This window comes from Monopterus albus, unplaced genomic scaffold (assembly GCF_001952655.1).
Source record: "Monopterus albus unplaced genomic scaffold, M_albus_1.0 scaffold402.1, whole genome shotgun sequence".
Taxonomy (NCBI): Eukaryota; Metazoa; Chordata; class Actinopteri; order Synbranchiformes; family Synbranchidae; genus Monopterus; species Monopterus albus.
Window position 1 is genome coordinate 747,344 of NW_018128282.1, and position 15,949 is coordinate 763,292.

At 41.7% G+C, this 15,949-nt stretch overlaps 2 protein-coding genes across 5 annotated transcripts in view; one reads left to right on the forward strand and one right to left on the reverse strand.

The window, feature by feature from the left end:
- The window catches only part of abhd5b (abhydrolase domain containing 5, lysophosphatidic acid acyltransferase b), an 8,676-nt gene extending 832 nt beyond the window's left edge, over nucleotides 1-7,844 (forward strand). Inside the window, exons 3-9 of one of the 3 annotated variants that reach the window (XM_020586313.1) lie at nucleotides 182-578; nucleotides 1,974-2,125; nucleotides 2,633-2,744; nucleotides 2,832-3,012; nucleotides 3,379-3,472; nucleotides 3,554-3,622; nucleotides 5,731-7,844. In XM_020586313.1, the coding sequence (XP_020441969.1) occupies nucleotides 182-578; nucleotides 1,974-2,125; nucleotides 2,633-2,744; nucleotides 2,832-3,012; nucleotides 3,379-3,472; nucleotides 3,554-3,573 (956 nt within the window). In that variant the 3' untranslated portion in view covers nucleotides 3,574-3,622; nucleotides 5,731-7,844. Of the gene's footprint in view, nucleotides 1-181; nucleotides 579-1,973; nucleotides 2,126-2,632; nucleotides 2,745-2,831; nucleotides 3,013-3,378; nucleotides 3,699-5,730 lie in introns of those variants that run through there. The other 2 variants (XM_020586314.1, XM_020586315.1) reach the window with 2 other exon arrangements.
- A 4,419-nt stretch (nucleotides 7,845-12,263) lies between these two features.
- LOC109951671 (SNF-related serine/threonine-protein kinase-like) overlaps nucleotides 12,264-15,949 on the reverse strand; it is a 22,994-nt gene continuing 19,308 nt past the window's right edge. For both annotated transcript variants that reach the window (XM_020586292.1, XM_020586291.1), the window contains exon 8: nucleotides 12,264-15,051. In XM_020586292.1, coding sequence (XP_020441948.1) covers nucleotides 13,755-15,051 — 1,297 coding nt within the window. In that variant the 3' untranslated portion in view covers nucleotides 12,264-13,754. The remainder of the gene's footprint in view (nucleotides 15,052-15,949) is intronic.

The window sequence follows — 15,949 nt, forward strand, 5'->3', positions numbered from 1 at the left end:
GCTGAACCACTTGTGACTGGCTTTCATTCATTTCTTGAATGGTTTTTCTTTTTTTAAAAAAGGTCAAAAATACCAGACCTGGTTACTGAAAACATTGAAATCTGTGCTCTGAAGCAGTTGGATAAGTCCCATTTGCCCTGCGTCACCTCTTTCCATCCATCATTTCACACCTCTGCTACAGATGTGACGCGGCCTTTCTCCAGGCAGCATGTTCGGATATCGAATGGCAACTATCTGTGGACCTTGGCTTTTTCCACTCAGCCACTGCTATACTCCCAGTCTCTCCCCCAGTCTAGGCCTCCTCTGGTTCTGCTGCATGGCTTTGGCGGTGGAGTTGCTCTTTGGGCCCAAAACCTGGACTCTCTCTCTAGCACCGGGCCTGTCTACGCTCTTGACCTGCTTGGCTTCGGCAGGAGCAGCCATCCCCAGTTCATCACTGACCCAGAGGGGGCTGAGGGGCAGTTCTTAGAAGCACTGGAGGAATGGCGGGAGAAGGTGGGACTGGAAGAAATGGTGCTCCTGGGACATAACCTCGGAGGATACCTGTCTGCTGCCTACACTCTTAGATACCCACACAGGTGCTTTTTGTGTGTGTGTGTGTGTGTGCGCTTGTGGGTGGTTGAGAGGATGCTTTGTTGATCATGTAGGTGGTTGTCTAATTCTTAACACACCTTATAGCTTCACATGTATATTAATATACAACAGCTTGACAGTTCTCCCTGTTTGAGATACATTTTTTCCAAATTACAGTAAATGTATTTGTGGATTCCAATGTATTGCTCTACCGCAGCCAACTGTGTACAGCTGCAGCAAAATTAATTATTTAAAACCAAATTTTAGTGTAGAACCTCAAAGTTTGGATACTGTAAATGTACCATTTGTTCTCTTGGCATACACCAGTCAGCCATAACATTATGACCACTGTCAGGTGACGTGAATAACACTGACTATCTGTTACAGTGGCACCTGTCAGTGTGTGGGGTATATTAGGCAGCAAGTGAACATTCAGCCCTCAAAGTTGATGTGTTGGAAGCAGGAGAAATGGGCAAGTGTAAGGACCTGAGTGACTTTGACCAGGGCCTGACTGTGATGGTGAGATGACTGGGTCAGAGCATCTCCCACACTGCAGGTCTTGGTGGGTGTTGTTGGTCTGTAGTGGTTAGTAGCTACCAACAGGGTCTAAGGAAGGACAGATGGTGAACTGGAGACAGGGTCATGGACGCCCATGGCTCACTGATGATGAGGTTGACCTACTGTAGATTAAACTTTTAACTTCCATTTGTACTTTTCAAAAGATTAAAATTTGGCTGAAAATGAGAAATACTGTCCATTGGTCTCTATGAAGAGAAAGAGTCAGGGGCTGTAGTGGTGATATCACACCTAGAGTGGTGAGGCTGTTGGATTGGTCTAAGAAATTCTCTCTAACTCGTCCTCACGACCACTTTTTTTCACTCCTTTTAATAAGTTTTTCAATGAATTGTAGACACTTCTGTGCTCTTCCTGACTGTGGAAGCAAATGGATTCACAGAAGATGCACAGTGAGCTGTAGAGTGACACGAGTGCCAACCAACTGCCACATTGACTCCTATGTAAACAGTATTAGGCAGGTGGTCATAATGTTATGGCTGATCAGTGTATCTTCGTGTGTTGTTGTAGTATCAAGTGAAGAACTGGGTGTACAGTATCAGAGCCACATGATGCTTGGACTACATTTGCTTTTAGGAAAATGTTTATGCAAATTAGTCCTGCCACTTAAAATGTCAAGACCCTGCGAAAAAGTTGTTCACTGTCATTGTTCCATTATACCACCTGCTAAATAAGCTCAAACAAGTAAATGTGTGTATTTGTAATCGTAATATGGTATTTATCACATAGTGTGGGCATTTATCAAGTAACTGTGTTTTAATGCGTGTGTGTGTGTGTGTGTGTGTGTGTGTGTGTGTGTGTGTGTGTGTGTACGCGCTTGTATGCAGGGTGAAACACCTCTTGCTGGTGGAGCCCTGGGGTTTCCCAGCTCGTCCAGAGAACCCCAACCACAACTCCATCCCAGTGTGGATCAGAACCATGGGGGCTGTCATGAGCCCCTTCAATCCCCTGGCTGGACTCAGACTGGCTGGGCCTCTAGGTGAACACACACACACAAGATGTTTTCTTCCTTTTTTTTAGATTGATGTTTGGCCTATTAAAGATTATAGCTGTACAGTTTTAACCATATAAATGCTATGTAATCAACAACAAAACCTTGAGTTACAGTTGCTGGTGTACAAAAAAGACCATGATTGTGATAACTTCATGGTTCAACAGTGGAATTGTTGATTGTTTTTGTTTAAGGTTTTTTTGCTCACTTGATTAAAAAAGGTGGAGCATGCTGAAGGTTTTCCCCCCCATCAGCTATTCTTTCTTTATCATCTTCTGTTAAAACCATTTACAGAAAACTGTAAGAGAAGAACATGTCCTATTCCACTTTAGCAACATAAGGCAAAAGGTATTTTTTGTGAAATATTGGTGGCACAGAATGTAACGTAGCTGTCAGAAGGCACTGTTAGTGTTATTGGCAATTGTGGGGTTTGTTTGAAGCTATCATGCTGACATCTGAGAGGAAATTTCCCCTTGTTTTCATTTCTTCTCTCAGGTCCAATACTGGTCCAGACCATCAGGTCTGATTTCAAGCAGAAATACTCATCCGTGTTCAGTGACAACACTGTATCTGACTACATCTACCACCTGAACGCCCAGACCCCAAGGTGAGGACCTTTTTTAAACTAATACGCATGAATATGTTATCTCTCCACACATCAGACAAGCTCTAACATTACTTCTTTCTGTTTCAGTGGAGAAACAGCCTTTAAGAACATGACCATTCCCTATGGCTGGGCTAAGAGGCCTATGATGGAGAGGATTGGCCAGGTCCAAGCTGACATTCCCATTTCCTTCATCTACGGATCCCGCTCTAGCATTGACAGCGACTCTGGATATGCATTAAAAATATCCAGACCAGATGTGGAAATCACAGTACGTTCTTTACTGTAGCTTGCTTTTTACAGCAAACTTTATTTGTTGTCAATAGGAGCTCAAGGAAGAAAACCTTCCATGGCAGGGCACATTCTCACTTTGCTTTGATCCAAATTGTACAGGATGCGGAGGTTTCATTTTCAAAAGTGTATAAATATGTGTGTTGCATCAGCTACATACTCATTCATAAATTGGTTCTATTCACATAATCTTTAGGCTGACATAAATGTTCATCATGAGATAAATTCACATAACACAATGCTCACTTCTAAGTAAGACAAGTTGCACTTTGGCTCAAAACAGATTCATATTTTTGAATGTGAACCACAGCAACTTTATCTCAAAACAGCGGACTCTGTTTGTTAGGTGATCAGAGGAGCAGGCCATTACGTTTTTGCCGACCAGCCCGATGACTTCAACCAGACAGTCCTTCAGATCCTCGCCAGGACTGAAAAGAAAAGTGAGGCTGAGGGAACAAAGTAGTGAGAGTTCTTTCATTCAAGGACTGTAAACCTCTTTATTGGGCCTGTTTACTCTTCAGGGAGACCCATCACTGACTAAAGACTATGACACTCTTTCCACACCCTGGCACTCCCCAAGGCTTGAAAAGGTCAGTTGTCAGAGTGTTCATTGTTCAGTATTGTGTAAATAAATGTGAGATGCACTCTGTGTTGCTCACTTAGTAATTTTTGTCTTCATACCTTCAATTCAAGCTGGCACATATTCTTAGAAACTATTGGGCAATTCTTGTTTATGTAAAAAAAGAGAAACCATGCCTGGAGAGATTATCTTGTTTTGGTAGAGCTGAGGCAAAGACAACATGTTTCTTTCCTGACCCTTCACCCAGTGTACAAGAGATACAAGGGAGAAGTGAATGGGGCAAAGGGCGGCTGAGGTTTTCAGGAAGCTTCCTCAATTCTGCAGAGAGGCACTGATTGACAGCAGCCAGCAGATGGCAGTACAGCAATAGTATGTGCAGTTCACAGGGCAGGGTAACAGTGATTCCATGCAAAACACACTGGCATGCATATTGAGTTGAGTGACCTACTCAGGAGATAGTGATGCTTTAAGAGTGGTACAACACTTAGTGAAATGCTAAGTCACAACTGCGGTGGCAGAATAGGGACAAAAAACAAATTTATCAAGAGAATTCATATTTACATTCTACCATGTTTGTGGTGTAATGCACTAATTTGGGACTCTTAAAGCTTCATTTTTTTTTATTATAAATTTGTGCATGGAAATAAGAAAATTCAAAGTCTCATATGAACTTGTGAACATACAAAGTTTGCCAAGGGGATTCACTGCAAAGAAAAACCTAGTTTCTCCCTTGATATTTACATTTGTGTCAACTTAAAGGTACTCTCTGGGGTTTTTGACCACTAGCAGCACTATAAAGAAATGGTTTTGTGCTTTTTAATGCAAATATCTAATCAGCCAAGCACATGGAAGCAACTCAATGCATTTAAGCAGGTAGACATGGTCAAAACAATCCGCTGAAGTTCAAACCTTGTATCAGAATGGGGAAGAGTGGTGATTTAGGTGACTTTGAACGTGGTGTGGTTGTTAGTGCTAGATGGGCTGGTCTGAGTATTTCATAAAGTGCTGATCTACTGGGATTTTCATGCACAGCCATCTCTAGGGTTTACAGAGACTGGTTTGAAAAAGAGAAAATATCCAGTGAGTAGCAGTTTTCTGGGTGAAAATGCCTTGTTATGCCTGAGGTCAGAGGAGAATGGCCAGACTGGTTCGAGGTAATAGAAAGGCAACAGTAACTCATTACAACCGAGGTATGCAGAAGAGCATCTCTGAACACGCAACACATGGAGCCTTGAAGTAGATGGGCTATGGCAGCAGAAGACCACACCAGGTGACACTCCTGTCAGCTGAGAATAGGAAACTGAGACTACAATTTGCAAGGGCTGCCAAATTTGGGCAATGGAAGACAGAAAAACGTGATGAGTCTTTATTTAGATGGTGGGGTCAGAATTTGGAGTAAACAACATGAAAGTGTGGATCCATCAAGCTTTGTATCAAAGGTTCAGGCTGCTGGTGGTGTAATGGTGAGGGAGAGATTTTCTTGGCACACTTTGAGCCCTTTGGTACTAACTGAGCATCATTTAAATGCTACAACCTACCTGAGTATTGCTGCTGATCATGTCCATCCTTTTATCCATCCTGTGCACCCCCTCTTCTACTGCTAAAATCACCTCAAACTGGTTTCTTAAACATGACAATGACTTCACTGTAATCAAATGGTCACCAGATCTCCATCCAATAGAGCACCTTTGGGATGTGGTGGAACAGAAGATTCACATCATGGATGTGCATTTGACAAATCTGCTGCTGTCATGTCAGTGTAGACCAAACCCTCTAATGTTGTTGAATCTATGCTCTGCAGTTCTGAAGACAAAAGAGGGTCCAACCTGGTACTAGAAAGGTGTACCGTGTAAAGTGGCTGGTGAGTGTAGAAGTGTAGCAGTGTGACAAATCCAAGGACTAGGATGAGAACAAGTTAGAAGACATGGCTGTAAACATGAATTTAAATAGTCAAACTGGGCTAGCACAAGTTTTGAGTAAGGGAAAACATGCTCCATGTTCAAACCTCCAGGGCACCCGATCCATTTTGGTGAGAAACACTCCATGTAGAGATAACTTGAGTTTATTGACAAGAACACTGAACAGAGCAATGTTTAATACTGTGACTTGTTATTTCAGATGAATGTTGCCAACAGCAGGATGCAAAAGATCAGTGATGGAAAAGGCTACAGTTTGGTACACTAAAAGAGGGAGGCTGATAACCTGGAGATATATTATGTTTGAACACTAAGCACCCTGGCTTTTACCAGTCCAGCCCGTCTGTCATTTCTGAGACATCAACTGGCCCACACACCCTGTCTCCTGGCAACAGGGTACCCACAGAGACTTGAGTCTTTTGGATCGCCGATGAGCAGGAAGTGATGCTGTGGTTGGACGGTGTAATTATGGGTTGTTTGTTTCCTTGAAGATGCGTTCAGCAGAAGCTGCATGTGCACAGTCTCTTGTGGTTGTAAACATACATACACACACACACACACACACACAATGCGCCCAGGCCTCTGTACATAATACTTAATAAGCCTGCAGGGTTATTCATCATCATCTCCTCCCTCTCTTTGTCACCCCCTCAGTCACATGAACACAAAATCATTTCATTACAAAAAGTGAGAAAAATGACAGGAGCTTTCATACTGGGTTTGGATATAATTGAAAGCTTGAAGGCCTGAAATAACTGCACATTCTGTAAGATTTGTGTGCACACAGAAACACACAGCGTTGCACTGCTGCTGGCAGGCTATCAGCTCCAGTTTAACTTTAATCAACACCACCGCATAGAGGTTTGTGCAGCCAAAGCATCAGGAGCTCAGTTTTAAAAGCTAACAGCGATGTCTCTTTGTGATTTGCAAGACTGAACTCTGACTCAGTTTGGTCTTAACCTGTAGTCCTAAAATCAGAGTTGAAGACTAATTGTGTTTAATGCTTGGGCACATTTTTTTTTCCTGTATAAATGAGCATGGAGTCAGCACTGCAGAAGGCTGTCCTGGATGAGCACTGCTCTTCAGACACCAAACATCTGCTCTACTTGGCGTCCATCATGACTGCACAGAAGCCCCAGGCAATCAAGTCTGTTTTTCATGTGACAATCAACCAGTGTAAAGCGATGCATGTGTCAAAGGTGGCAGCCAGCATGACATCTGCACAATAAAAAAGACAGTATTACTATTAAGTCAGTGCAACTAATGTTAAATGAATAGAATATCTCTTTCTTTCTAGAAAATTTACTGTTGTGCAAAATATCTAAAAGGTTCAGTCATTCTCCAGGAATTCCAAAAATTGTATGTTTTTATGCAGTGAGATCACTTCGCAGCACCTTGCATCTCTCAAATTACACCAAAGGCGACAGAGTCTAATGATTCCCAGCATTTCAGTTCTGTCTGCATCACAGTCATAAAGACGTCAGACAGAAGCTGAGCTGGAGTTTGTCAGCTGGCTGCTTGTTCTCTGCAGCCACAGCACAGGAAAAGCTGTTGATGTGAGGACTTCTCTTCACCTCGCAGATGGAATGAAAAGGATCAGAAGAGGCACTGAGGCTTCAAGATTTAGACTCATATGAAGGCATCTCATCAGTGACTGATACTGAAGTACTAATGACTCATAAACTCCTGTAAAGCTGCTAATTTCTCTCTCTTCAGTGAAACTATTGATCCTGCAGAAGTAAAACTGGTCTCTGAGCTACTGCCTGTCACCAAACAAATTTCCATACTTGTTCCATCTGTTTACACAGATTTTAAAACTACCACTGGGCCTTCTGCATCCACTTTCATATTCCATCTTCATTATCATCACCATCATCATCATTGTTATTACATATTCAGATGACCACAGCCACCCTTGGTCAAAATGGTTAAAATGACTGTAAAGTAGCAAGAATGAATATTAAAGTGCATATTAATAAGAGCTCACATGACTTCTTGTTACCTTCAGCTCTGCAGACCACATTACGTCTTTCAGTTCATTGTTTTGGGTTTTCAGCTCATAACTGTACTGTTTTTGTTCACTGCTGTGATTCATCAGCAGCAGGCAGCTGTTTTTAGTAAAAGGCTAGTACACTACCTGCCCATCGGTGACTAGCTGAGTGGCTTAAGAACAAGACATTTGAGTTGGTAGAAGTAAACAGGGCAAAAAGAGAGTAAATATTGGACTTACATTCATTAGATGGCCTGATACATGACCCCAAATGATGATAGCATGGCTCCGTAATTGCAAGATGTCTAAATAAGCCACTGTTTGCAAACAAGTACAGCATATGCAACATACAGTGAAAGGTGGTGTGTTACTGCTTACAGCTTATTTAAAATCAGTTGTTGTAGGTTTTCCTTAATTGGAGTTAAGCTCCAAAAACATCCTGCAGTTTATAGCGTTTTGTTAGCCTGTCATTGCACATTCCTGGGCTGGCATCCCAAATACAAATATGTGATCTCGAAGTCCAAGTTGAGATATTGCGGTGTCAAATCTCCCCTTCAGAGCCACATAATACATCATAGGCTTCATAAAGGCTGAGAAGTGCTCCCTATGACTTAGTAAACTGACTCTGGGATGTGAAATCAATGAAATTCCCCTTTAAAACCAGTCAATTAATGTTTATTGTCACCCTCCAGACTATTTTAACTTATTTGGACAAAGACCGCAGGTTGTAATTGTTATTTATTTCAGAGTTTTATAGCCAGAACTTCTGCCTCCAGGTTGAGAGTCTTCTGTGGGTCCTTAGTCACACAAGGTTGGGTAACATCCAACAACCCATTCTGATACTTAGGATTATTAAAATCAGGGGTCCTTCAGAACTGACAGGATGTGGCTTTGGGAAGACGTCTGCATCCTCGCTGACATCTTTGCATTTAGTAATATGTCTGTATTGTCAAATTACCTCTCATTATGATTCACCAGACTACAGTTTGTTTCACTTTCAAAGTGAGTACAATACTCTAAAACTGCTCTCTAGCTCTGGTTTCTTTATCTGAAGAATTCACATATTTTTAAAGCTGCAACTTTAAAGCTAACCTGCGGTTATCCAGCCTCCGCACTGCTTTATGATCTCCTGTTTAGCCACAGTGATGTAGCTACCTGTTATAGCTTCAAAGCCCACAGTTTTCCAGCTGTCCTGCTTTTTGACACAGTGCAGAAGTTTCCTTGTTTTTGCCCTGCTGCTGTTTGCTCTTTTTATTTTCGGTCATATAATTGAACTTTTACAGGTTTATTTGTTGATAAATTGTCATGGCTTCTTTTACCTTTTATGTAACGTCTGTAATAACTGTTCTTTTTGATACTTACCAGCTCCTGTTGGCCTTTCACCCGGGTGTCATGACTAATAAAAACAAAAACTGTCTGCTATCTCTGCCAGTCCTTGGTTTGACATTGTGTGACACAGGTAAACACTCTCTTTCAGTGACACTATGAACAATTCTACAGTAAAATCAAATGTACACATCCACACAAATAGAACATCACCATACAAACCTCGGTATCAGAAAAACACAAACCTTCATCAGATGTCCAAACAGTGTTTGTGTACTCAGGGACCAACTGGATGTATGTGTGAGAGAGTGCTGGTTGGACACAGTCACAAGGAAATGACATTTTAAAATAACAGTGTCTGTTGAGGTTGTACTGAGTCTAGATGGTGTTGGATCTGTGTGGCTCGCTGAGTGTGTGTGTGTGCATTTGTATGGCCACTCACTGTGAGGTCCAGTTTGGGTTTTATACTAAATTATCTTTCAGGACATTTTAGCCAGTCCTCACTTTCTCACACAACTTGAGAGGACTGTTAGAGCATTAAGGCTTTTGGTTAAGATTAGAATTAGATTTAGGCATTTAGTTGTGAAGGTTTGGATTCAGGGACGCTTTCTCACAAAGATAGCTGTACAGATGTGTGCTTTATTCCTTTTGTCAGCAGGATTCAGGATTTCAGATGTGACAGGGGCTTTATTGCTTTTGTCAGCAGGATTCAGGATTTCAGGAGGACTGTTAGAGCATTAAGGCTTTTGGTTAAGATTAGAATTAGATTTAGGCATTTAGTTGTGAAGGTTTGGATTCAGGGACGCTTTCTCACAAAGATAGCTGTACAGATGTGTGCTTTATTCCTTTTGTCAGCAGGATTCAGGATTTCAGTCCTAACATTGAGCTCCACTGTCACGGTCTGATTTAATGCTCTGCTGACTGATACATCCTTCAATTGGCCTGTTAAACCAGATAGAGACTATACAATATAAATACAAGGACAAGGGGACATACATTGAACATAATCCTTAAGAACTACAGTATGTACAATAATGACCCGTGGTTGGCCTGATAATATTGAACACCATGGCATGCAGTTCAAGTACAAGATAATATACTGATTTCAGTTGAATCATCTAAATGCCACCTCTTTTCAAATACTGCACACTGTGGATTTAAAAGTGAATTAATGGTGCTATAGTGCATGGCACTTTGTATTATGGACATTCAGTTTCTGTCTAGTGTTGCTGCCAGTGAGGAAGAGTTCAACCAGCATTTCTTGAGCTCAGCTCTGCAAAGTGGCTTTCATGTCAGGTGGTTTGTCTTCGAGACATTATGCTTCTGCATGAATCAACATTTTGCATATTAACATTGAATCAAAAGATTGGATGTCAGTGTGAGGGGAGTCACTTATAGAGTAGAAATAGTTTTGTTTGAAGACCCAGGCATTTAAATGTATAAATGAGTCTCAGCCATTTTTTTTGTATCAGTACAAATGTCAGTTAAATGTTTCTGTAACAGACTGCTACTGTTAATGCACAGTGACCCACCAGACACAGATAATCTGTCTGCTGCTGTGAGTGTGGTGCATGTAGAAGGTGTTTCCCTGCCAGTCTGCCATATCTATCCCCTGTATACTAGATGACACCTACTGTAAAAACCACAGACACTAATTTGAACTCACAGGGTTGCCTACTACACCTTGTCACATCCATGTTCTACATGTTCAACATATTTGGTATTTTTTATAGATTGTGAAACCTATGAAACTCTTAAACTATTATATGGGAGGTGCATAGACAGAGGTGGAGTGAGATCAGGTGGCAGTCAAGTCTCTGGTGTGGTGAGAGGATTGTAGGTAGATGATGACTCTGATTCCTGCAAGACTCATTGGCCACATAACATCTTCTCAGTGACACACTATCCTCTGTGGTCCAGTCACTCCTCAACCCACATGACAACCTTATCACCTGCTCATTTGTGTGTTATCCTACATGGTGTATGTGCTCCTGCTTGTTTTTGTGTAGCTATGACTGCACTTGCATCATTTGTGTGTGTGTGTGTGTGTGTGTGTGTGTGTAAGCCTGTGGGTCACAAGTTTGTGTGTCATCCCTAGAGCTCATCTGGTCTAAGCGGATTATGTCCCATCTGGTTGATGTGAAACAGTAGCCCAGATGTTGCAGAGATTGCAACTCCCTGCAGTGTTTGGGGGAATCTTTGAAACCATTCAGGAAAATAAACACAATGAGAGAACTTGTACTGCACATAGGCTGACCAAACGTCTGCCATAGAGATGATCCCTATCCCTACAGATGGCAAACAATGACAAACAACAACAAAACAACAACCCTCCTGACCCATGTATTTTAAAGTTGATGCCCTCAGTTTACACCACCGTCTTTCTTGCAAGATGGTTTCCGTCACGCCATGCTACAAGAAGTGCTCCCTCCAGAGCAAGAGTTTTCACAGGGCAAGTACTCCTGCAGTAACAAGTAAACTGATCTTAATGAAGAAAATCAGTGGGCTGCCCTTTAAATGACGTTAAATGATCTCATTCTATAAATTTTACATATATACCATCACTCAACATAGTATAAGCTACAGTTAACCCTCCTGTTATGTTGACCTGAACAGTATCTTTGTAATATAAACATGCAGGGGGATGTTGCAAATATGTGAATTGAACCATTTTCATTTTATATGTTGATCACACCTATTACGCCAAGCAGACGAAGTTTCATACCAATAAAATATTTTTAACTATTTTTTTTAGATTTTTTTTGTTACTTTGCACTGGGTCAATTTGACCCAGAACATAACAGGAAGGTTAAAGGTATAGCGTTAGGAAAAAAGTGAACTGTTACCAGGCACTCAGGGATGATTTTGACATCGGTGTACTTTTCATGTAAATGGGGAAGTTGAACCACAGAGCAAAAACTCTGATATCCATTCAGCACTCAGTGTCTACATCGCATGGACTGTGGAAAACAAGTTCTTCATCTGTCTGCTTCAGACACCAGGCTGTAGTCAGGAATTAAAAAATACTGATGAGTCCAATCATCCTTCGCAGAACTAAAACATTCTGGATTATAATTCTGTAATTTTTTTTCTGGCTATTTAAATATATTTCATGTTATTTATCAATTAAATTACATGTACAGAAAATACAACTGAACAGACAAAGGTTATCAATACACAGCTCTGGCACCTTTAACTGTGCATGGACAACATTTACCAGGTCAATTTTATTTTTTATGTGCACAAAATCAGTCAAAGAAATGTTCAGTCAAAAACAGAAAACTACACATAAGCTCGGCTATATTTTTACTTTCAAAAAGGCCAATTTGTGTATTTTTCTGCCTGAATCATGCTGAGCTTTGGTCATATACCTGCAGAATAGATACTATTTTATTTTTCTTCATACACATTATCCTTCTGTCTCTAAGCCTGTGCACAGTGGACTGGTACAGGAAAACTGAGGTGCACATCACAAACACAGTTCAGACTACATTCACACAATTTTATTGTAATAGATCTCTATCATATACATACAGTACAATATGCTCAAGACAGATTTTATGGCACATCCATTTCTGTTGTACATTTTTCTGTCGCTGGTATTGCTGTGAGGCTACAGTAAAGTGACCATTTGAATTTGTTACTTAGGTAGATACAGCAGATGGTTTGATGCCAGTGGGTCAAGGTTAAGGTTGCTACAGCAAAACGCATGCACTGTCAGATTATATATTCCACTAGGGGTGGGTCACACATCCAGTTACACAGATGGACACTTGAAGGGGCAGTGTTGTAATCTTCTATTGAGACCCCTTTGTTGGTTTTGTCTCGGAGTACGCTACAACAGCGGCTACTGTGATCCTGGAAAGCTACAGGATGTACAAGGTTTAGGTTCCACCCAGTGTTTTCTTATTTTTCCTATCACAAAATCAGGATTGGAGGATCATTGTGACTTGAAGAGCTGCCATTACATGTATAGAATGTACCCAGTTTGCTTTCAGTGGAGATTTTAAATCAATTCAACCATCAAATACGTTTTGAGTTCTGGCTTCAACCAAAACCTTGAATATCCAGTAGGAGTTAAGAATAATGGTGGAAAAGGATCTAGTATTCAGGGTTCTACTGTTATACAACTTTACTGTCTATACTACAGGTACAGTGTACTGCTAGAAGGTTATTCACATATGTACAACTCTGCCATTTAACTGCAGACTTGAGAAGTGAGTGTGCGTTTCCTTCTCTGCAAAGCACGTTCGAAATAGAAAAATAAAACAGTGATAGACTATAGAATACTGTGTGCCACCTTCATACTCAAGTGCTGCTGTCCATTGTCACCCTGTTATTTATTATTTGAATGAACAGTCATAATGTAACTTTCAGTCAGAATAAAAAAAATGATAAAATGATTGTCTCAGAAAATAATTTAAAAAATAATATTTAAAAAACAACATCAAAGTGCAACAAAAAGATTATATGTAACATGACACTACAACTCATCAGCTTTCGCTTTTGCCAGCTTGTTAAGAGTGATGTTGGTGTGTATATACAGGAGTGTAAGAGCTGGGAGGTGAGCACTTCCTCTATCTGTTTCCTTACTTATTGTCTCTTACACCAGCTGGTTAAAATGTCCCTTAGTGTTCAGTTTGATCTGCACAAAGTGCTTTACATACTTGGCAAGACACCCAGTCCCCTCCACGGAGACCTTTTGTGTTTCTAAATGTGCAGGTTTGGCATTTGGACTTTCTCCCAAAGTACAGGAAACACCAATAAATGTATAACTAATATGAACTCATGAGCAGGTGGTGCCAGTATAACCTACCAAAAGTGAGATGATAAGGTAATGGAGTGGAGTGTGTGGAATGTGAGTGGAGGAGTGTGGAGGTGCAGCAGCTGACTGAAAGGCTGTCTGCACTCTAGATGACCTGGCAGCAGCTGTGAGGGGAGGGGGTGCAGAGCAGACCTTCCTTGGTGCTCCGGTGGATGTTGACAGACAGGGTTTTATCGCTGAGTGGCATCTGTAACACGCGGTTCTTCATGTTCCTGTGGTTCTCCCTGGCCAGGTCCAGCTCTCCCAGCCTCAGTGTGCCCGGGCAGGGGCCTTCCAGCAGTGGGTCCACCAGCACGTCTGGCTGGTTGTAAAGGTTCCCCCTGGGTGAAGGGCCACCCAGGAGCGAGACCTTGTCCAGGCTACCAGTGGAGCCACCCATGCACATCCTCCACATGGGACGGTCTTGGTTGTCCCCCGCAATACCTCCTCCACTGCCAACACCCCCACCTCCCCCGCCTCCCCCTGTCAGGTTGTGGAATTGTGAGCTCAGGCACAGGCTCATCAGCTTCAGGCTTTCCACCAGGCCGCTGGCAGCTTTGGCTGTGCCCTTGCCTTGGCCTGAACCTGATCCAGGACTGGTACAGTTAGTGGGACTGCCCTGTCCTGACCCCCTTTTCTCTCTTTCCTCTTTCCTCCCTTCTCTCTCATCCCCTTGTCCACATGCGGTTGCCATGTCAGGCTTGTTGTGACTTTCCGTTTCATCATCACTAGTCTCTGAGCTGGAGGTGAAAATGGCAACCGGTGCTGTTACAGTTTCAGGTGATGACATGAGTGTTGATGATGATGATATTCTAGAATTCAGATTGAGACTGAGGCTGGGTTTGGGTGGACCAAGTCCATGCAACTCCCTGCCCTCCTCCTCTTCCTCATCCTCTTTATCCTCCTCATGGATCTGGTTCAAGACTGGAGCACTCATACGTGATGTTAAGCGATTACCAGAAGAAGCCATAGATGATGATGAGGAAGAGGCTTTGCAACGAAGCACCACCTGAGTAGGCAGGGTAGAGGGGGGCAAACATTTGTCTTCTTCCCCCTCTTCTTCCTCATCTTCTTCCACACTGAAAAGACTGGGGCTACGGGGTTTGCAAGGGCCCACTGAGGCCATTGAGCCCAGTCTGAGGGGGTTGGAGTGGGGCTTTGGTAGAGGTCTGAGCCCTCTCTCTTGGTTCTGTCGTGCAGAATGCTGCTGGCTGCTGGATGATTGAGCGTGGTTCTCCTGCCGCTGGCTGAGGTCTGGCAGAGCTGTTTTGGGCCTGGGGCCTTTATGGAGGCTCTCAGCACTACGGGCAGGAGACTGTGGGCCCCCGGGGTGAGAGATAGCCGGGCCCCCCAAGCCATCACTGACATCCTGGTGAACATCCACTCTAGTGGGCCAGGACTGCCTGTGTAGGGTTAAACATACAAACAGTACAAGGTTCAGTGGGGTGAAACAGAATTACCATTTATATGTTTAGACTTATACTAGTCATTTATTTGAATATGAATCCATTTTAGTGATGTGCTTAATCCATTTATTTAATCTACACAAAAATGCAAATATTAAAATGAGATAGCTAGTGATAATTAATGAGCATTAGGTTGTTTTTTTTTTTATAGAAATACAGTTCTATACAAACAGTTGCATCAACTGCATAACAGGATGCATCAAATCAACAAAAGTAGACATAATATGTCAAAATAAGCTTAAGTAAACATAAAGTAGAAAAAAACAGGCAGGACAAAGTGAAACAAAACACCAGAGGTAAAATTATACTGAAATAAAATGAAAGAATTTGAAGAGGTCAGTGGTTTTGATTTGTTTTTTGTTGGAATGTTTTAGGTGTGACAGTATTTGGAAGTAAGTGCTCAGATCAAATTGTTTAAAAGTTGCAAAAGATGGTCATTTTTTCAGAAATTTCATTATATGAATGAAGAATTTGGCCCAAATAATGAGCAGATTAATAATAAATATTTCATTGCTAGAGAAATGGGGCTTGTCAAAGATTAATAATATGTCATATTTTATAAGCTTTAGTGGTACTTGCACTGTAGTTGTTTGTTTCAGTTTTTATGCTAAGATAAAGATAACTGACAGCTAGCTTGTAGCTTCATGTTTACTGTACAGACATGTGGTATCATTGATTTTATCTAACTCTCTGAAGAAAAGTGAACAAGTTTATTTCCCAAATTTCTGAACTGTTCTTATCACTTGCAGTAGCATATTGGTGTCTCTATTTCAATATATATTGAACAAGAATGTTGAATCAAGACATCCATCCATCCATCCATCCATCCATCCAT